The sequence below is a fragment of the Prunus mume genome, linkage group LG5 (genome assembly GCF_029339155.1).
Source record: "Prunus mume cultivar Tortuosa linkage group LG5, ASM2933915v1, whole genome shotgun sequence".
Lineage (NCBI taxonomy): Eukaryota > Viridiplantae > Streptophyta > Magnoliopsida > Rosales > Rosaceae > Prunus > Prunus mume.
The window spans coordinates 29,117,287-29,136,304 of NC_142702.1; the positions used below are offsets into that span (position 1 = coordinate 29,117,287).

General features: G+C 38.1%; 4 protein-coding genes and 1 long non-coding RNA gene across 6 annotated transcripts; 3 read left to right on the forward strand and 2 right to left on the reverse strand.

The window, feature by feature from the left end:
• Positions 1-525: 525 nt before the first annotated feature.
• Positions 526-2,595, reverse strand: ABCG8 (ABC-2 type transporter family protein). Of its 2 annotated transcripts, XM_089052542.1 has the most exons (2): positions 892-2,595; positions 526-804 (listed from the first exon to the last, which is right to left on the reverse strand). In XM_089052542.1, exons 1-2 carry the CDS (start codon positions 2,442-2,444, stop codon positions 609-611), a joined length of 1,749 nt encoding a protein of 582 aa, XP_088908668.1. In that variant the 5' UTR covers positions 2,445-2,595; the 3' UTR covers positions 526-608. The 2 variants fall into 2 exon arrangements, with proteins under 2 accessions (XP_088908668.1, XP_008234817.2); XM_008236595.2 differs by having other exon boundaries at positions 526-2,592.
• A 2,845-nt stretch (positions 2,596-5,440) lies between these two features.
• LOC103333700 (uncharacterized) lies at positions 5,441-6,297 on the forward strand. The gene has a single exon (XM_008236594.3). The coding sequence runs from the start codon at positions 5,535-5,537 to the stop codon at positions 6,102-6,104; it is 570 nt and encodes a 189-aa protein (XP_008234816.2). The 5' UTR covers positions 5,441-5,534; the 3' UTR covers positions 6,105-6,297.
• A 2,535-nt stretch (positions 6,298-8,832) lies between these two features.
• On the forward strand, positions 8,833-9,727 carry LOC103333786 (late embryogenesis abundant protein At1g64065-like). Its single transcript, XM_008236676.2, has one exon. The coding sequence runs from the start codon at positions 8,923-8,925 to the stop codon at positions 9,577-9,579; it is 657 nt and encodes a 218-aa protein (XP_008234898.2). The 5' UTR covers positions 8,833-8,922; the 3' UTR covers positions 9,580-9,727.
• A 4,382-nt stretch (positions 9,728-14,109) lies between these two features.
• On the reverse strand, positions 14,110-16,009 carry MAKR5 (membrane-associated kinase regulator). The gene is made up of 3 exons (XM_008236593.3): positions 14,745-16,009; positions 14,577-14,636; positions 14,110-14,478 (listed from the first exon to the last, which is right to left on the reverse strand). The coding sequence occupies exons 1-3, from the start codon at positions 15,733-15,735 to the stop codon at positions 14,390-14,392; spliced, it is 1,140 nt and encodes a 379-aa protein (XP_008234815.3). The 5' UTR covers positions 15,736-16,009; the 3' UTR covers positions 14,110-14,389.
• A 1,604-nt stretch (positions 16,010-17,613) lies between these two features.
• LOC148917521 (uncharacterized) lies at positions 17,614-18,997 on the forward strand. Its single transcript, XR_016127042.1, has 2 exons — positions 17,614-17,833; positions 17,957-18,997. It is a non-coding gene; the product is annotated as an uncharacterized LOC148917521 (long non-coding RNA).
• Positions 18,998-19,018: the final 21 nt, after the last annotated feature.

Below are 19,018 nucleotides of genomic sequence, written 5' to 3' on the forward strand. Positions count from 1 at the left end.
TATGTTTAAGGCTGAGACGACCTTGGATTCTTCCCTCTCACGGTCTCACTGCAATGCGTCTACGTGTATCATTTTGCTCTCAAGGAAAGGGACCCGTGACTCAAATTGTGGGGTCTGATTACATTATTGCATTCATTTCTATCCACACAACACAAACTCACCTGCGTCCCTCCCTCACCAATCAGCATGCACCACTTCGTCATCTCACTATCAAGTTCTCAACTCATAGTACGTTCGTCTCTCAATCCATCAAATTCCATTTCAACTTTTTGCATGTGATGTGTTTGATTTAGAGATCAATCTTCAATTCACACAATAATACTTACTCACAGACAGGGACAGGACAGCTATATATATTGGGTTTAATTCTATCTATCTGCATCAAGTGAATTGGCTAGACTAGAGGACCACAACTTTGCTTTGGATTTGGAGGCGCATGCAAAATATGAAGAAACGAGTTCTAACTTTCAAAATATACAAATTCAGATCAGAGGATATATAATATATGTACACATTACAACAACAAAGAATCAAATCAAGTGTTCGTCGCATTGAACATCCTTACATATTTCATTTCGTATTTATTCAAATCAAACATGCACATGGATTTACTTGTTTGATCTTGAGACCCTTCGGATCAAAACCATCAAACAAAGCACACGATACAACACAAAGAACCCAATCAAGATGTAGATGTTGCTCCACCTCTGCCTTTCATGCAGCCCTCTCTTCTGCAACACATCGCCTCCCGTCACCATGCACTCTCTGTTATTACCATTATTCTCTTCGTACCATATCAAACACCTTGACACAAGGCAGCCATACTCATTGATCAGGAGGGCGTCAAGGGCATACTTGTACATAGAAAAGAAGTGCATGAAGAGCCAGTACCTGGGCATGTTATCTTTCGAGATGAAGTAGCCAGAGAAGAGAAAAAACCCACCCAAAAGTATCGTCACCAGTGATGTCCCGGCAATGTAGTTGGGTGCCAGAGAACTCAAGAACAGTACGAACGAGTTCGCCATTAGAACTATGACCCATATGACCAGAACAAAATAAGCAAACGCTTGCCAAGACGCACAAAGACCCACCAAGAAATAGACCGAGACAGAGTAGATGATCGCGATTGCGAGCAAGTAAGGCAGGAAAACCAGAGTGTTTGCGATTAGATAGGAGGAAAGCCTGTAAATCCCACCAGACGTTTCTCTTAGGAGGATCGGCCTTTCGTTGATGAAGATTGGGAGGGTTTCGGTTGTGGAGGAAAGCAGGAAAGTGAGCGTGAAGGCGAAGAGACCAAACCTCTTCTCAATTCCCTGCTTGTCGAACCCAATGTTGATGTAAATGGTTCCTAAAACCAGACCCACAAGAAGAGCCTCCAAGGTGTTTGTTAAAAGAAGCTGTCTTGTTCTGTAAATGATTTTCCAAAACCGGTTGTAAAGAGCCAAAACCTCTTGGATTCGAGAGCTTTTGTATCTCGTGACTTGTCTGGTTGCCTGATTATCTTGATCAGAATTATGAGGATTAGCTGTAGAACTAGGAATATCAGGAGGCGATGATGGTACAGATGTAATTGGTTTTAAGGCAGGGAGGCGGTTGAGAATTTCCATGGTGTATTCTAAGGCATTGAGTTGTGGAGGGACTGTGAAGCCGTTAGAGAGCAAAAAAGCTTCAAGAGAAGAGAGTGTTCCATGGTGCACAACTGTCCCTTTGGACAGCAAGAGGATTTTATCAATGGCTGAGAGGATTTTGTTGCTGGGTTGGTGAATAGACAAAACCACAGTGCGGTGACGCGAGGTGCAAATGGATTTGAGGGTCTGGATTACGTTGAAAGCAGAGGTGCTGTCAAGACCCGAGGTGGGTTCGTCGAGAAGTAGCACTGCAGGGTCGTGGAGAAGGCTCAGGCCTATTGAAACACGTCTACGTTCACCGCCGGACAGACCATGGCCAAGGCGAGTGTTGGCCAAATGCGTAAGCCTGAGCTCAGTGAGCAGAGAGGCGACAACGTCTGCAATGTTTGTTGGGCTGGAATTGGGAACCAGGAGGCTTGCGGCGAAAGCAAAGGTTTCGAAGACGGTGAGCAGCGGAAGGCATGCATCGTGCTGAGGGACGTAGGCAGAGAGTTTGCGGAATGAGGAAGGGTTGATAGGGGAAGAATTAAGAAGGAGAGCGCCGCCTGTGGGCGACGTTCGAGCGGCTAGGATGTCAAGGAGAGTGGACTTTCCGGCCCCGCTGGGGCCTACAATGGCTAGGATTTCGGAGGGGTAGGCGGTGAGGGAGATGTCTTTGAGGATGTAAGTGGGTGTGGGGGCGGTGCATGGCTTGAAGAGGAAGTGAAATGGGGAGAATGTGGTGGTGGTTGTGGTTGATTTGGTGTAGGAAATGGAAGAGGCTGTTAATTCGTAGGTTTTGGAGAGTGGTAGGGGTGCTGGTGCGTCTGCTTCCATGGAGTTTTAGGAGAGAGAGAGAAAGAGAAGTTGGAGAGTTGAAGTGGTGAAGAGGGAGAGATGCATGTAGTGGAGATATGATATTGGTTTCCTTCCATATGAGTTTGGTGTATAAAGCTGGCGGAGGACGACAAGTTAAAAAGGTGTGAATTAAAATTATACAAATTTATAGTGTATTTATTTTGGGGATTGAAAATGAATAAAGTGTATTATAATTTCAACCTCCATTTTGAGTGAAACTTTAAAATTAATTAAGTAATTTTGGGGATTGAAAATTTTTATTAGAGGTTATTATCAAACACAAACCAAGACAAAACCTTAATTATGCAAGAATCATCTAAGTAAGGGACCTATTTGGCTTTATAGTATTTTTCTTCTTAATATATACAATCTCCTCAACTTCTCATTTTATTAATAAAATTGTTTTTTAGCCACTCTGTGACTTCACTGTGGCTTCTATTATATGTTACAAGTTACTCATGCACAGTAACTAGGATCATTATACACCAATGACTATTGTTAGTTTGCCGTGGTTAGGCAAATTGTGGCCTTAGCCCCTTTTTCTAGTAGTTGTGATTGTAATTGAAATCTTATTCTCCTCACTATTGTCCTACATATTGATCTCCAGCTCTACGAACAATTCAATGGACGATTTATCTATACTCTAAAAGTTTTTTTTTTAAAAAAAATTTTATAAAAGGAAAAAAAAAGAAAGTAAACTTGTCGTGATCTAATTTTAATTAAGGTTAGTGTGTCAAGTAAAAACTTTGTCAATGATGATGATCATTGTTTCAGATCTAGTACCTGCAGGGTTGACGGAGTAAGATCACATCTTGATGTAATTGAAATCAGTAGCATACAATTTTCCAGCTCAATAGACAGTAAAAAACGATGGGGAAAACAAAAGGCAAACTGCAAGTAGGTAGAAGAAATTGGGTGGGGGCAGTGGCAGTTGTGAAGTAGTAGAGTTGGTAAATTGGGCAATGTGTGTGCTGGTTGAACAAAAACAAAAGCAAAAGCGATTACAATTTAAAATTGGGGGAAATCGATGAAGTTAAAGATACTGAAAAGGGATCCTCTTGTTGTAATTCACGAGTCTGCTACTGTGCTCTTCTGTCTGTCATATGCTTTTGTCTTAGAACCCTTCTTAGCCTATTGGATCGAGGATGAGGCTGCCTTCACTTCACGACATGCTTTGCATTAAATAGCTGCACGTCCGTGACCAAATCCCTTCCTACACTACACTACACTGTACACACATGATGATGCATTTGCATATTTACTCATTATTTTTTGCTTCATGCATATGCATGCATAAGGCTTCATATATTTTTTTTGTTTTTTCGTCGACGAGGCTTCATATTTGATATAGGGCAATGATTTCCCCACTCCTATTTTATCCACTTACACTTTTTTTTAAATTATAAAAAAGGAGTGTAAGTGGATAAAATATGAAAAAAAGAGTGGGGAAATCATCACTCTTGATATAAACACCATAGGCCATACACGACAATAACCAGGACTAGTTGCTGCATGTCACCAACTTCAAATGTTTTTTCTTTTTCTTTTTCAGTTTTCAAGTACTGATTAACATTTATTTGAAATTAATAATCCGCACTAAATATTATTTTTGGATTATTCCGAGTCTATACGTTTAGAACTGATGCATTTACGTGCATTTTTTAGACAAATTTGTATTAATGATTTAATATTTCTCAAAAGTCTGTCAATGTCAGTTAAGTAGCGTAACTAATACTAATCAGAGTCGGCCAGAAAGCGAAAGCATTTGAGTATGTACGAGAGAAACCCATGCAAATGCAGGCCCGATTGCAAATGAGCTTTTATTTCAGGAAGCCTCAAATTAGGTTAGCATAAGGCTATTATGGTAAATATGGTCCGATGATCCGTCTTTCTTACTTTTTATTTTTTTTGGGGGGTTTTATTTTATTTAATGTTAAAATAAAACTTCATGATAGACACGAATCATAAATTTGCAAGAAAGCACTAGTATACTTGTGGGGGGGTCGACGCACCTTAGAATAATTATATTTATCATAATCAAAACATTTATTTACGCGTCTTGGATGTGAAGAAACAAAGAGCCAATGGTGTATTCATGATACTTGATTAATCTCATGAAGCTTAGCCCCTAAGACCAGCCACCCAAAGGCCAAATTAGATCATCATCACACATTCAGTGAGATTAACAATTTAAAATGAGTGAAAATAATAAATACTAGGGTTTTAGTCTTTTTACACTCAAAAGTCATTCTTCATATAAGTATTTTTTGGCTTATTCAGAATCACTCACAAACGAACGTTTAAATCTTTTGGTTAGCTAGCGTGGTCATGTGATGATACTCATTCGACTACATTACATAAGTTTTTCCTGAATTAAATATTATCCAGTTGATGATTTTGATGGATAATTTTGGTACAGAAGACAACTCAGTTGATCCTAGAAAGAAAAGGTTATATGTTATATCGAAGATTAATTTACATAAAATTTCATGACAGGTAACTTATGAGCACCCAAAAGTGGTCCTAGAATCCTATATGGATGGCAAGAGAATACGCTTGTCTTCCCCCACAAACTGCGACTATTTCAAACTTGAGCTTCTCAACTTCGTGTCCTTGTATTTGTTTGCCCTACATCATGCCTTCTGCATGCGTGAAATATTCTATTCTATGTGATATATTTGTGATGGCAATTTCAAACCAATTTCTTTCATCTCTCCCTCACAACTTCACAAGTCACACCCACCACCACCCTCAGCTCAGCTGATCATTACTGAATTCTGAGTCAACTCATCCGATTCTTATCAACTTACTTACTATGTAATGTATGTATACCAGTTTCAAACATTAGATCCTAACGGCTAAACATCTTTATAAAAGATAAAACACATTAAAGGAAACTTGGCTGGAAAGGCGTATAAATAACAACTAGCATGTATATGTAGGGCCAGCACCCAAAACTATAGTCAAATTCTTATAAATAACACTTTCCTTTCCTTGTAGCGCTACCAAACATATTCAAACCTAAAAAAAACGCTTCTTGTTCCTATTATTCTAATCCGACCCAGAACCATGACAAGAGGCAACGAAGATTCACGGAGGAAGAGAAACAGATGCTTCCAATACATCGCTGGCGGGATCATATTACAAACCATAATCATAGTTCTGTTTGTGGTTTTCGTCATGCGTATCAAAACTCCCAAAGTCCGTTTAGACTCGGTTGCTGTCAACTCACTCACCGCCAACTCCAGCCCGTCGTCTCCTTCCTTTAAGGTTCAAATCAATGCTTTGGTTACCGTCAAGAACAAAAACTTTGGGCATTACAAGTTCGAGGGCAGCAAGGTCACTTTCTCGTACAAAGGCACTGCGGTCGGGGAGGGCACTATTGCCAAGGCTAAAGCCAAAGCTAAAAGGACAAAGAAGATAAACGTGACAGTGTCGTTGAACTCGAACAAGGTTTCAAGCCACTCTCAGTTGAGTAGCGATCTGAGTTCTGGGAATTTGACGTTGACTGCCTACGCCAAGTTGGATGGGAAGGTGCATCTCTTCAAGGTCATCAAGAAGAAGAAGTCTGCTAACTTGAACTGCACCGTACAAGTTGATACTAAGGCCAAAGTTGTCCACGTTTTGACTTGCAAGTGAAATCAATACAGTCCTTCCTGTTGTTGTTGTTGTTGTTGTTTTGGGTAATTTTAATTTCATTTTTATGGATTTAAACTTTTAGGTTTATTGGTTGTTGTTGAATATAATATTTCATGGAGGGGCAGCGTATGTTAAGGCTTTATTGTATTGAATTGAAAATCTATCAGATTTACCATGTAACGTTAACATCAAATGGCCCACCGGCAGGGATGCGTGTATGAATATTGTCGCACTCGCACAGAAAAGGTTATTCCTCTCCTCTGCCTAAAGCATACGCTACAGGAGCATAATTCATTTCATTTTTACAATCACAGCCAGCCTTAAGAGACACATTCAATCAAATGCATACATATATCACAAGATAAAGTGCTTTTTTCTTCTAAAATTTCAATGTCTCTTGGTGAAGTAATACTGTTTCTGGGTTCCATTATCCATAGATGCATCTGAATTTGATGGGATATATGGTAAAATATTATAAAGAGAACAAATTTTTTTGGAGTGGAAGCAATCAAGTCAAGCTTTCTGCATGGTCCTCCCTCCCTACTATCCTATCAACAAACCCATATGACACGCATGAGGGTAACTAATTTCTTGCTCACTGATGATGAGTGAGAAATGCGTAACATATTCCCTGAATACTTTTTTGGGTAAGGCATTCAAATACACTAAGGCTTTTATTATTTGTTGTTGGTTTGAAATATGATGAGCCCTTTTCTTTTCCCGGGTCACAAAAATATGATGAAAAAGTTAATGATATGTTATGTCAAACTAGCTGGCCACCATGTAGGCATGTATACCTTTGCTTGCTCCTCACCTCAAGCATCTTCATAAAGCTCCTCCTGCTTCACGCCAAAGCTCCGACTTCAAAATCTGAGCCCAATATTCAAATGGACTGGAAACCGATTGTCTCAGCCCAAAACTTTCACCAACCCATCAAATATAAAGTCAACTTTCACCAGCCCATAAAATTAAAATGCTCTACCGCACTCTCATATACTTGAAACAAATGGGAAATTGAATTTTTTTTTGAAAAAATTGGGTACTATTTCTTTTAAAAACTTTAAAAACCGCCTATAGCTGGACGGCTATACTATTTTTAAAAATAAATTTTAAAAAACCGAGTATAGCCGTGCGGCTGTACTATTTATTTAAAGGAAGTTTCACTAAAACACCCAAAATGGGGGTTGAAATTATAAAAAAACCCAAACACTATTTAAACATATAAACACACCCAAAACCCATCATTACACACACTCAAAATCCATTTATAAACACACCCAAAAAGTTGACTTTGGGGTTGATTTTGGGTGTGTTTCTATGTTTAAATAGTGCTTGGGTTTTTTTTATAAATATATGTCTAGGATTGGGTTTATTTATAAATTTGTATTATTTAAAAACAGTGTCAGTACAGCCGACCGGCTATACTATTTTATTTTATTTTTTCAAAAACTGCGTATAGCCGAACGGCTTATGATTTTTAAAAACAAACTTAAAAACCGAGTATAGCCGTTCGGCTATACTATTTCTTTAAAAAACCGACTATAGCCGCCCGGCTATACTATTTCTTTTTAAAAAGAGACTATAGCCGTTCGGCTATACTATTCTATTTATTTAAACAAAAAAGGGACCCGCCAAGTGCTTAGGCATCCACGTGTCAAAAATAGTAGCCGCTCGGCTATACTATTTTTTAAAACTGAGTATAGCCGTCGGCTATACGATTTCTTTTTTTTTAAAACTGAGTATAGCCGCGCGGCTATAGTATTTATTTATTTATTTTTTAAACAAAGACCCACCTAGCGCCTAGGCGCCCACATGTCAAACTAGCTGGCCACCATGTAGGCATGCATACCTCCTGCTTCACCCCAAAACTCTGACTTTAAAATCTGAGTCCAATATCCAAACGGAATGGAAACCGGTTGTCTTTGTCTAAAATTTTCACCAACCCATAAAATTAAAATGCTCTACCGCACTCCCATAAACTCGAAACAAATGGGAAGTTGACATAATTCGACCTCAAGTTGGGGTTGTGACTTGTTCATACTGTTCGTACAAGGATGAAGAATTTGTCGTTGAACTTGTACAGATACACAAGACCAGAAGAAGAGTTTCAACCCTCATTCTTTAAACGCGTCGCAAATGAAGCCTTTTCAATTGAAGGAGGCGTACGCTTAGGCTATGTTAGCCGCCTTTGGGATAATAATATTCCCTTTTTTTTTTTAATAGCTAAGATGAGTTTAACCAACTCTTCTCTCGTGACCTTTTCTCTTCTCTTATAAAACGCATAAATTTCCTGCTTGTGACCTTTGCGGTTGTGTTTCTAGGTATCATAATCCCTATCAACGCACCTAAATATAATAATACTTGGAACAGCTATGGTGACAATTAATAATAAACAAAAATTATACAAGTTAATTTTTTTTTTTAATACATCTATTGGAATTTGATTAGGCCGTGACTGGTATCCTCGTGTGATTATATCCTGATCTATAGAAGGTTCTGCAACTATTAGGACAAGTATAATTTTGGTTTGAAAAGTATTTACGGTACACGTCGCCATAAAATATGCCTGAAAAGTTAAAGTCAAAGTCAAAGTTCAAAGCCGGCTTCCGTGTTTGGGACAAGAAAAATACAAGAAACAAGACCTTGCTGAAAACTTTGTCAAAATAAGTGAACTCTCAATCCTCCTCCTAACCACTTCGAAATATCTACTATTCTGATCTTAGCATATATCTATAAATACTTGCTCAAACCTCAAACCCACCAAAAGAAAAAAAAGGAAAACAAATCCTTGTGCAGCTAGAAGTTGAAAGAAATAAAAATGGCAGCTGAGAAAGAAGCAACATCACCCTACCCTTTGGTCCCGGCAAACGGCTACATCCGGAGCGATCAAGAATCTGCAGTGACAGCAGACCCCGCAGAGCTCAAAAGAAAGAGGCGCATGAGGTGCCTATTTTACGTTACTGTCTTTGCCGTGTTCCAAGTCATAGTCATAACAGTCTTTGCACTAACTGTTATGAAAATCAAAAGTCCAAAATTCCGAGTTCGATCGGCCTCCTTCAGTGACTTTAAGGTTGGCAACGGCACCAGCCCTTCATTTAACTTGGACATGGACGTTAAGTTTAGAGTGAAGAACACCAACTTTGGACACTTCAACTACGAAGATGGCATCGTCGAATTTGAGTACAGAGGCACCAGAATTGGGCAGGTGAATGTGTACGAGGCCAGAGCCAGAGCTCGATCGACCAGAAAGGTGGCGAACTCACTGGAGCTCACTTCAAATGGCTTGTCTGCCAACTCTCAGTCTCAGTTGGCAAGTGATATTAGCTCTGGGATAATTCCAATTACCTCCGCGTCTAAATTGGATGGGAAAATACATCTGATGAAGGTGATCAAGAAGAAGAAGTCTGCTCGTATGAATTGCACCATGGAAATTGTTCTTGCAACGCAGTCGGTCCAAAATATTGTCTGCAAGTGATCATAATATTAATCTGTGTATAATATTTTATTTTTTATTTTTTAAATGCCTATTCTTGTTATTATATTTATTTTGTGAGCTACTGACGTATTGTATGTGGATGTTGTGGTCTCTAATAATTAATGTGCCTGTGCAAAATTCTGTTGAATATTGAATTGGATATAATGTTTGGGGTGTAATAATCTTGGGGTTCATTAAAAGTTTGGGCTGTCATGGTATAAACCACGTGCACGAACACCATTAAAGGATGACTGCAGGTGAGATCTCTAACATTAGATGTCAAGGTTTGGGAACCTACAATTGTGGACTTATTTCGCAACTTGGGTAATGCTTATTGTAACTCTGGTCGAAACTTGAATGCTAAGCGTAAGATGTTGAAACCCCAATTATGAAGAATGTCTAGATGCATGATCTTTCAAGTACTTTTAGCCTACAATTAAAAATAATGATTCATTAAAGACAGATTCTTTAATCCCTTCCTAACTGTCGGATTTATCCAAGTAATGTGCTTTATGGTATTAGAAGTTATGTGTATTGCTGTGTAATTTATGCTGGATGTAAATCTTTTGCAGAGCGGATGGCCCAAAGGTCACTAGGCTTCAATTTCAAAACAAGGCCATCACCGGTATAGCCGCGCGGCTGTACTCTAGAATATCTTAGTAGTATAGCCGCTCGGCTATACACTAGAAATAGAATATTTTTCTCAGCTTCTTTAGTTTAATATATGTAATTATTAATTGTGTTTTATTTATTGGTTATTTAGTAAATAATTAGTGTTTAAATATTTTACTAAATTTATAAATTACTTAATAAATAGTAATTAATAATCGTGTGGGAAGACTACGACTTAATAAATAGTAATTAATACACAATTACTAATGAAGGTAGTTAAATAAGGCTAAGATATCATTTAATTACTAAGAAAAATATTTTAACAAAAAAATTATAGTGAAAAACCTCTGCCGACGAAAGTTCGTTGACAGAGGTAAATTTCGTCGGGAGAAGTTTAATCTAGCAAATATTTGCCGGCATAGACATGCCGACCAAATTTCATTGGGAAAGATTTTTTTTTTACATTTTTAAAAATTATAAAAAATAAAAAATAATTTATTTACTCTTTTTTTTTTTCCCCAAATTCTTTTAGTTAATATATGTAATAAAGTAATATCTTAGCTTTTTAAAATTACTTTAATTAGTAATTATTTTTTTAGTGAATATTTAAATATTTTACTAATTTCATAAATTACTTAATAACTAGTAATTCATTATTTTAAATTATTTTGTGGGCTTTGTTTTTTTATTTTTTATTTATGCAAAATTAGTTTGGATAAATCCAATTCATTATTAATATGGTTCGCTATTCCTAACTCAAAAATCCTATATGGATTCTCGAATTTAGAATAAAAAATTTAGTCGTAATCTTCATCTCTCTTCCCTTCTCTCTCTTTCTTTCTCGCTTTCTTCTTCATCACATGAATTGCACCATGGAAATTGTTCTTGCATCGCTGTCTGTCCAAAATATTGTCTGCAAGTGATCATAATATTAATCTATGTATAATCTTTTATTTTTTATTTTTTAAATGCCTATTCTTGTTATCATATTTATTTTGTGAGCTATGGACATCTTGTTTCTACATAGAGTAATCATACACTTAACACATTTTTCTCCCACATTTATATATCATATGATGTGGCATGTCTATATCATATGCCACAGCAATTAAATCAATAAAGTATATTTTAATTAATAAAATTAGAAAAACAAATAATGGAATAAATCATAAAAGAAAAGAAAATGTTAAATAATTTTTATTGATGCGGTTGTCCACTTTAGCTGCCACATAAGATGATATGAAAATGTGGTATATAAATATGGTAAGAGTAGCATTATTGTTCTACATATTGCATGTGATCTCTAACTAATGTGCCTGTGTAAAATTCTTGTAATTAGTGGTTTTTCACATGTTGAATAATATTGAATTGGATATAATGTTTGGGCATGGACTGAAGTAGGCCCATAACTCAGACCCAAAAAGAAGCCTGTCCATCACACCTCTCCATTGGGTCTAATAATCTTGGGGTCCATTAAGGGTTTGGGCTGTCATGGTATAACCCACAAACACGAACACAAACACGAACACGAACACGAACACAAACACGAGTACAGCTATGCTATTGATACACTGGGGAGTTTAACATATTGTTTAAACATTTCGGATAGCTTGAACGATGATTGAGACACATCCAATGAACTGGAGAGCTGCAAAGAAAATCTAATTCTAATCTTAATGTTTCCTACGAATGTTGTTTTGCCCTAAAAAGAAAGCTATAATTGGAAATTGAGCTCACCTGATAGAAGACATGATGCATATGACATAACGCAAACGCAATATTTGACACTAAATATTTGTGACCACCACCAGACAATATCAGTGGAGGAAACAGAGCAGATCTATGAACCTCGGATGAAAATATGATGTCGGGTGTTTGTTGTGTAGCGTTTCTTGGTGCATTGCTTTCATCTACTTATAATTAAATCACATTTCTTGAGTGTAACAATTAAACGAAACCTGTCGTTTTACTGCTCCAATCCAACTAGTGCAAATGCAATGAACAGTAACCTTTGCCTCGACTTGCAACCCTTTTCTGTTCTGATTTTGGAGTAACTTGTTGAAGAAAAATAAAATGCCCACCCAAATAATTAATCATAAACATCGTTCATTCCGAGTATCTTGTCTCAACCAACCCTTAAGCAATCTGAGAGTTGTGTTCATGTGTTACGTTGTATTATGTTCAAAAACTGGACATCAACCTCATAAATTATAACTTTATTATTTGTTAATCTTATAAACTAAACCATCATTTTAGTAACTTCTATCGTAATTACGTGTTCACTGATCAGTCAAAATACCAACAGAACCAGCTACTGTTTATAATCCTGTTGAAAAAAATATTACAAGACAAAGATTTAACCTCTTTTTGGCACATGCATGTTGCTTTGGGATTTTTCTGAGTGGAACAAGTTTGGTGAGTTGAATGGTGAGTTGAAGACAACTCAACACACAGAGATTTTGGTCTGAAAACTGATGTGATATGAATGTATGAATGATAGTGGGCCTCCTACTGCTGCCGCTCACGAGACTTGGCTCGTGACTTTAAAAATCCAGCACCTCTTTATCTTTGCTGGTCTTTCTTAATTGCGAAGTTGAAACTTACCCCATTGCATTTGCATTGCAGCTCTACCTCGTTCTTGTTATCTGGTCTGTGTGGTGTTGTTTGTCTTTTTTCATATGGTGCAATGCAAATGGGGTTTCTTTGTCAGCTCTGCAATGTGGTTCACCGTGAAGTTTGCATTGGTGTCTGAAATGGGCCACAATATTTCTGGCATTTCTTGTCATCATCATCATGTGTTAGAGAAGTGCAGTGCATGCCCTTCCGTTGGTTTATAATATTTCATTTTCATATGCAATTTTATATCCAAAATTCGTACACAAACTTACATCTGCTATCATATTCCTCTTTTTGGCACATTTGATATTACACAAGTATTACTTTTGTTTTCATTTATGACTAAAAACAAACAGTAACTTCTAAGTTTTCCATTCAAATTTGAAACTTGGATTCTCCAATCTGCCCAAAAATGGACGTCCTTCCTTGGAGAAAAACTTAGTTGCATATGCCCGACCAATAAGGCTATGACATGCGCTCTTGCTATCTCCATGGCATGGAAGTCTTTCTCCCTCCCTTCCCCTGACAGGAAGAATATCATGCTGGTTGGCCAGAGAGAAGAGGAGGGGCAGGTAGTGTCAATAAAAAGTTTTGAGTGACATCCATGTTATTATGTCAAAAGTGATGGGAGGCCAGCGCAATTAAAAGAGAAAATGGACATGTATGCATTTATTTATAGTAGTTCCCCTGCTGCAACAAGCAGTCAAAATTGAATTGAATCTCCAACCTACCAAAATCAGATGGGATGGGTTGGACAGAGAGACTGGGAGAGCATCTGCCACTCTGAATGCTTTTTCGCTTTGGAACGAAATCAGATTTTAATAAAAGCAAATAAAATGCTTCTTTTACAATTCAAAAAGTACTTTATAAAAGCAAGAATGCTGTCGGAATGAAATTAACCAGTACATATGCAGGTTGTTGGTCATAATAAATCCTCCCTCACAAACCCTATACACATATGAAAAACCAATGCCAAAAAGAGTGTGGGATGCTATTAACCACACCACCAAAAATTGATCTCCAACAGCCGGTTTTTATGAGTTGCATTAGAAAAAAAAGGAACTAGGAGGATTGATACAAGCATCTGACTGACCTGATTAATATTCCGGCTTCTGTCATTTTCTCCTGGGAAGTGGAACCTCAAAGAAAATGAAAGATGCAGAACCTGTTGAGTCAAATCAATCTTTGAATGCAGAAAATAATGTCACATACGGTTTGATTGATTTATACAGATTTCTCCCATACATTCAAAAGCAACACGATGCTATGCCGCTTGAGAGCGGAGACAAGGGCACACTGATAGATACACAAAACCACAAAAAGATATCATATCGGAGTTTTCTTCAGTTTTTCATAATGACCCATCACTTTACAGACAACAACAGGTGAACCTATGGTTTCACTGGTCTCATCATACATAGCTAAAGCTAAAATATCAAAAATAACCCTACCCTAGCTCAAATTTTCTTTTTTCCTTTGTTTTTACAGAAGCACGTAGAACACACAAAAAGAACAGAGCCCTCATCATCATCCGGTTCTGTTTTTCCCGCGTTTTATCTCTCAAAATCCAATTAACAAAGCTTCAAATTTCAGCACAAACCCCTTCCTCAATGGAGCTTCTCGCTGATTTGTCGTGGAATTCACTTGCAAACCTTGATAACAGAGAAGAATCTGCAAGAAATGTGAAATTTTTGGTTATAATCAAAGCAAATTTGGAGATTGGAATTTGATATTCACTTGATTTGCTAAAAAGAGAGAGTGATTTATACCAGTAGAGTACGAGTTCATGGATGAAGAATCACTGGCTGACCTTGATAACGAGGAAGAATCTGAAACCAAATTAACTGTTGAACTTAACTGATCCAAAAAGTAAGCTTCAAAATCAAATAAATTTTACTAATTTAAAACAAACTAAAGTAATTTTTCATTCTCAGCACCTCTAGAATTGAATGATCTCTTGCAATGTAGAATGGCACTCTGAATCCCATCATGCTGCAGCAACAGCGAATCGTCTCTCCGTTTCACCTGTGGCGCCACTGCGATCGTCGTGGCCGATTTGCTCTTCCCCAAGTTCTTATAAACAACTCTAATTCCGACAGGGATATTCCCCTGCTTCTCCTTCTTGGGCGAACACATAGATAATACCGGCATAGCAGGAGAACAATTCGGCGATGACATTGGAATATTACCAGAAGGCTTCACCTTCTCACTGCACTTTTTGGAAACCTTCATATAAAGTGGCTTGATTAGGTTCAGGTACTTTTGTATCATATCTTTCGAGAATCGCTCTGTTTTGGAGTCTTCTGAGCTCTGGTTCTGTTGCCTGCTTCCGTTCCTCCTGGAACTGTTTTCTCGGGTCAGCTTAGAAGGGTTTTGATGTTCTTCAGTATTGAGGAGTTTCACACCGAAGAGGTTGCCTTCTTTGGTTTTCTGCTTCTGGGTCTCCATCAAAACTTTGGACTCTGCTTCCCCTGTTTTCTCTGTTTTCTTCGCTGTTGTTTTTGTTGCTTTGGGCTTCTTCAACATGAAAGCTCCAAACTTTGGAGCCGATTTAAGGAGAGCAATTGGGGACTGAGGCTTGAAAATGGGCTCAATGGGGAGAATTTTCCTTTTGGAAATTGGATCAGAAGGCGAGAGAGAAAGGGGCGGTTTGGAAAGACAGGGTTCGGTACAGCCGGCTTTTTTGGCTGAGTCGTTTGATTTTGGAATGGAATCAAGCCTGTTACTTTCCTGCGGGGTTGCATCATCTGTGCAGGCCTTGTTTGCGTCGTTTTTGTTCATGATATCGAAACTTAATTCCAAGTCGAAGAATGAGTCTTCTTCTTCTTCTTCTTCAACCTCATGGTCTGTTTCAACTAAAGGACTTGGAACTGCGATGGTGGAGGCATTGTTGGGTTTCCAGAACTTGAGGAAATGGAGAGTTTCCATGGTGCAGGGAAAGAGAGAGACAGAAAGGGTTAAGCGATAAGGGATTTGGTTAATGCAGGGTTTTGATGGGTTTTATACCAGAAAGTAGTGAGAGAGGAGCAGAGGGTAACGTGAGGATATGAGTGAAATAAAGAGAGCTTTAATAAAATTTCGCTTCGTTTTATGGCGGTGGTTGCGTTTGCAGCATCGAAAGTGGTGTTCGGGGGAAACAGAGAGAGAGAGAGAGAGAGAGAGAGAGAGAGAGAGGGGCAGGCAGCAAAGGTTTTCTTTTGCTTTTGAGAGAGAGAGAGAGAGAGAGAGAGAGAATACTTTTCCTTTTGTTTTGTAGGTTGGCTGTTTTCATTTACATCTTTGATTACGTGGTTCTAAAAGTAGACACCATCTAGGCTTATTTAGACTATGGGATGGTCTATGAAACGTTTCAGAACTCAGAGCTACGAGCTACGTATACAACAAGAAGCACATTATATAATACACGTATACTCTTCGCAAATGCAGATTTTCAGACTTGCTGATGAATCGATGCAGAGGTTTTCTTTGCTTTCAATTCTTGGCCCCACGCCCGGTCCCCTTACGCTCCTGCATACTTTGAACTTTGAATTTGCATAATTTTCAGCCAGAACGTGGTTCTTTGTTACGCACAAGTGGACTACAATTTCCATCTGTACTTTGCCGAGTCAAAGTCTATTTCTACATTTTATTGTCTGCTTCTTGGAATTGTTATTAAAATAAATTTCATGAAGATAAACTCATAGTTGTGATGGAAGTTATAAATGGATTGGTCAAATGATCTTTTTTTCTTTCTAGTAAAAAAGAAAAGCTAACAGATTGGTTAAATGATCTTTTATATCTTTTTGCATCTTTAGGAGGTGGAGCGCGTGATAGTGAATGGATGATTTCATATGGTGTAGTTCCCAATCTAGTTCTGCTTGTGCAATTGATTTTGGGCATGGAGTAGAGAAGACATAAGGATGGTGACGAGAAACTTCCAAAAAGAATAGATAAAGAGAACGAAAAATGAAAGAGAAAAGGCCAAAAAGAAAAAAGAGAGGAGCAAAAGCAACCAAAAGTTACCCAACGTAGGGTTACGTTACATAAGATATTACACATTTATACAGAGAGAGAGAGAGAGAGAGAGAGAGAGAGAGTCTTAAAAAGATCTGATAAGTCAGAGAATTGGGTTCTTTACAAGGCAAGGCATTGGTGCAGCTGAGGCACGCTTCTTCGGTTGCTCAGGGGAAGGGACCCCTCCCTCTCCTCTCCCTACCTTTAAAGAGAAGAGAGGTCCAAAGGCTTTAATATTCCTTGATGGCCGAAGCAAGCGGGTCTTAAGTCTTTGCAGTAAAAGGTTTGACTTGTAAACTTGGGTTTGTGTGGTCTTGGTCCTTCTTTTGAATGCATACAATGCAGCTGGCCTTCTGCACAAAAAAAATGTTACTAGAGAGAGAAAAGTCCCTCAGTTATTAGGCTCCCGGCTTCAGGCTTCAGGCTTCCAGGCTCCAGGCTCCAGCCATGTGAAAGAAAGCATAAAGATAAGATTTGTGATTGTGGTTTAATGGGATTGAATCAGATTCTCAAAGTGCCAAATTCTTTGTCATGTCTTTAATTTTCTGGTAAGTATATTCCTGTAATGTTTAAAAGGCTCGAGGAGAAGCTAGCTCTCTACCTCCCAATCTCAATAGTGGTCCTCAAATTTAGACAATGAAATGAACCATACTATTACTATTACTGTATATGCTGATGCTGTGGTCCTCAACTGCTTCAGTGAAACAATCTCCCTCTCTCTGAATTGTTAGCTTTTATATTAAATTTTCTGGTTTAAAACTTTATGGTATGCACGACACAATTTTGAGCCTTGCCAATGCATCCTTAGACTTTTTCCCATGTTGTTTTGTTTCATCTTTAAACAGAAAGCTTAAGCTGACTCTACCCTTTGTCTACAACTTCTCTCTACTCTACATTCATATATTATATATCATATCAACAGTTCATCATCACAAACATTTTTGTCATTTACATTACAGGGCATATAGTTTATTATATCTAGAATGGAATATTGGTCCTATTTTCAATCATGCTGCGTAAATGTTCCAAATTTGTAAGATTCTGCACCCTAAGCTGCCATGATTATTCACATCTTTTGATTTAAAAACTGGGAAGGTGAACCCCACCATGAACATATTATGATTTTCCAATTTTTTTTTTCTTGTTGTCATCTCAGGTGGATCAAAGCAGTCGCCATCTGAATTCCTCTTTCCACTCAATTCTCAAGAGCCTAGTATGACTTTTTGTTGTACTTGTGTTGTGGGTTTTTGAGTGAAGCTCTCTTTGTCTGTTAAAGAATTTCACATGCGGTTGGCTGGTCAAATTATGCCTCGAAGAATTTTGCAACTGGTGGGGTCTTCATGTTTCGTGTCCAAAATCAAAATGCCGGTGTGGTGATGTTGTTGACTTGGCTAAACTTGTTTAGTCTGTAAATCAGCGACCATGAAATACCATTATATATGAAATGCAGTGAAATAGACATGTAATAGGCAGCGAAGAACATCCATTGGACGTAGAATTTTGTTACCCCCTCATTATAGCATTTCCGCTAAGGGATAGGCTTCGAATGACTCGTTTTCTTTGAACGACATACAGAAACGAATGGCGATGGACTTGCTGAAAATGAAACACATCCTCAAATTCAATGCCCGTAGAACCCAATGACTTACATGGGCTTGGGCCTCTTTAAAAGTAACAAAAGTGTAGGACTAGACACTAGTGGTGCTTGGACTTGGATCATGGATGCAGCGATGTTATATTCCTATTGACATTGCAATTATGATGGGATTTCTCCAATTTCTCCTCCTAACCCTCCTAAGCCCACCCCTCAGAAGCCTCTGCCCTCTGGTCTCGTGGTTTCAAATCTTTTGCAGCATTCATCATCATTCACTTTCATCTATCAAATCCATATTCCATTGCAGATTTGGTCTTGCTCTGTGTTCCGAACTTCCGAGGAGAGACTTGAAATATATACAACATGGCTTTCTAAATTCTATGGCATTGGGCCATTGGCATTGGCAGGATCATGGGCTATTGTCGACTGTACATGGTGTTCCGTCATGCCAACACCACCCCCTAATACGACTGATGGAACATCAATTTGGAGGTGGAGCCTTTTATTCTCACAGCCAGGTTCCATCTCTTTTGTTTTTTTTTCCTTTTGCTTTCTCCAAACTTTGTGCTCATTTTCATTATAAATAAAATAAGACATTATTCATTCATTTTTCTTAATCCTAAT

Bases quoted from the DNA above. Each gene is read 5' to 3' on its own strand.
- ABCG8 (XM_008236595.2), bottom strand. From the start codon at position 2,444: ATGGAAGCAGACGCACCAGCACCCCTACCACTCTCCAAAACCTACGAA.
- LOC103333700 (XM_008236594.3), top strand. From the start codon at position 5,535: ATGACAAGAGGCAACGAAGATTCACGGAGGAAGAGAAACAGATGCTTC.
- LOC103333786 (XM_008236676.2), top strand. From the start codon at position 8,923: ATGGCAGCTGAGAAAGAAGCAACATCACCCTACCCTTTGGTCCCGGCA.
- MAKR5 (XM_008236593.3), bottom strand. From the start codon at position 15,735: ATGGAAACTCTCCATTTCCTCAAGTTCTGGAAACCCAACAATGCCTCC. The intron at 14,637-14,744 runs GTGCTGAGAATG...ATTTGGTTTCAG, and splicing joins GAGATCATTCAATTCTAGAG to ATTCTTCCTCGTTATCAAGG. The intron at 14,479-14,576 runs GTATAAATCACT...CATTTCTTGCAG, and splicing joins CATGAACTCGTACTCTACTG to ATTCTTCTCTGTTATCAAGG.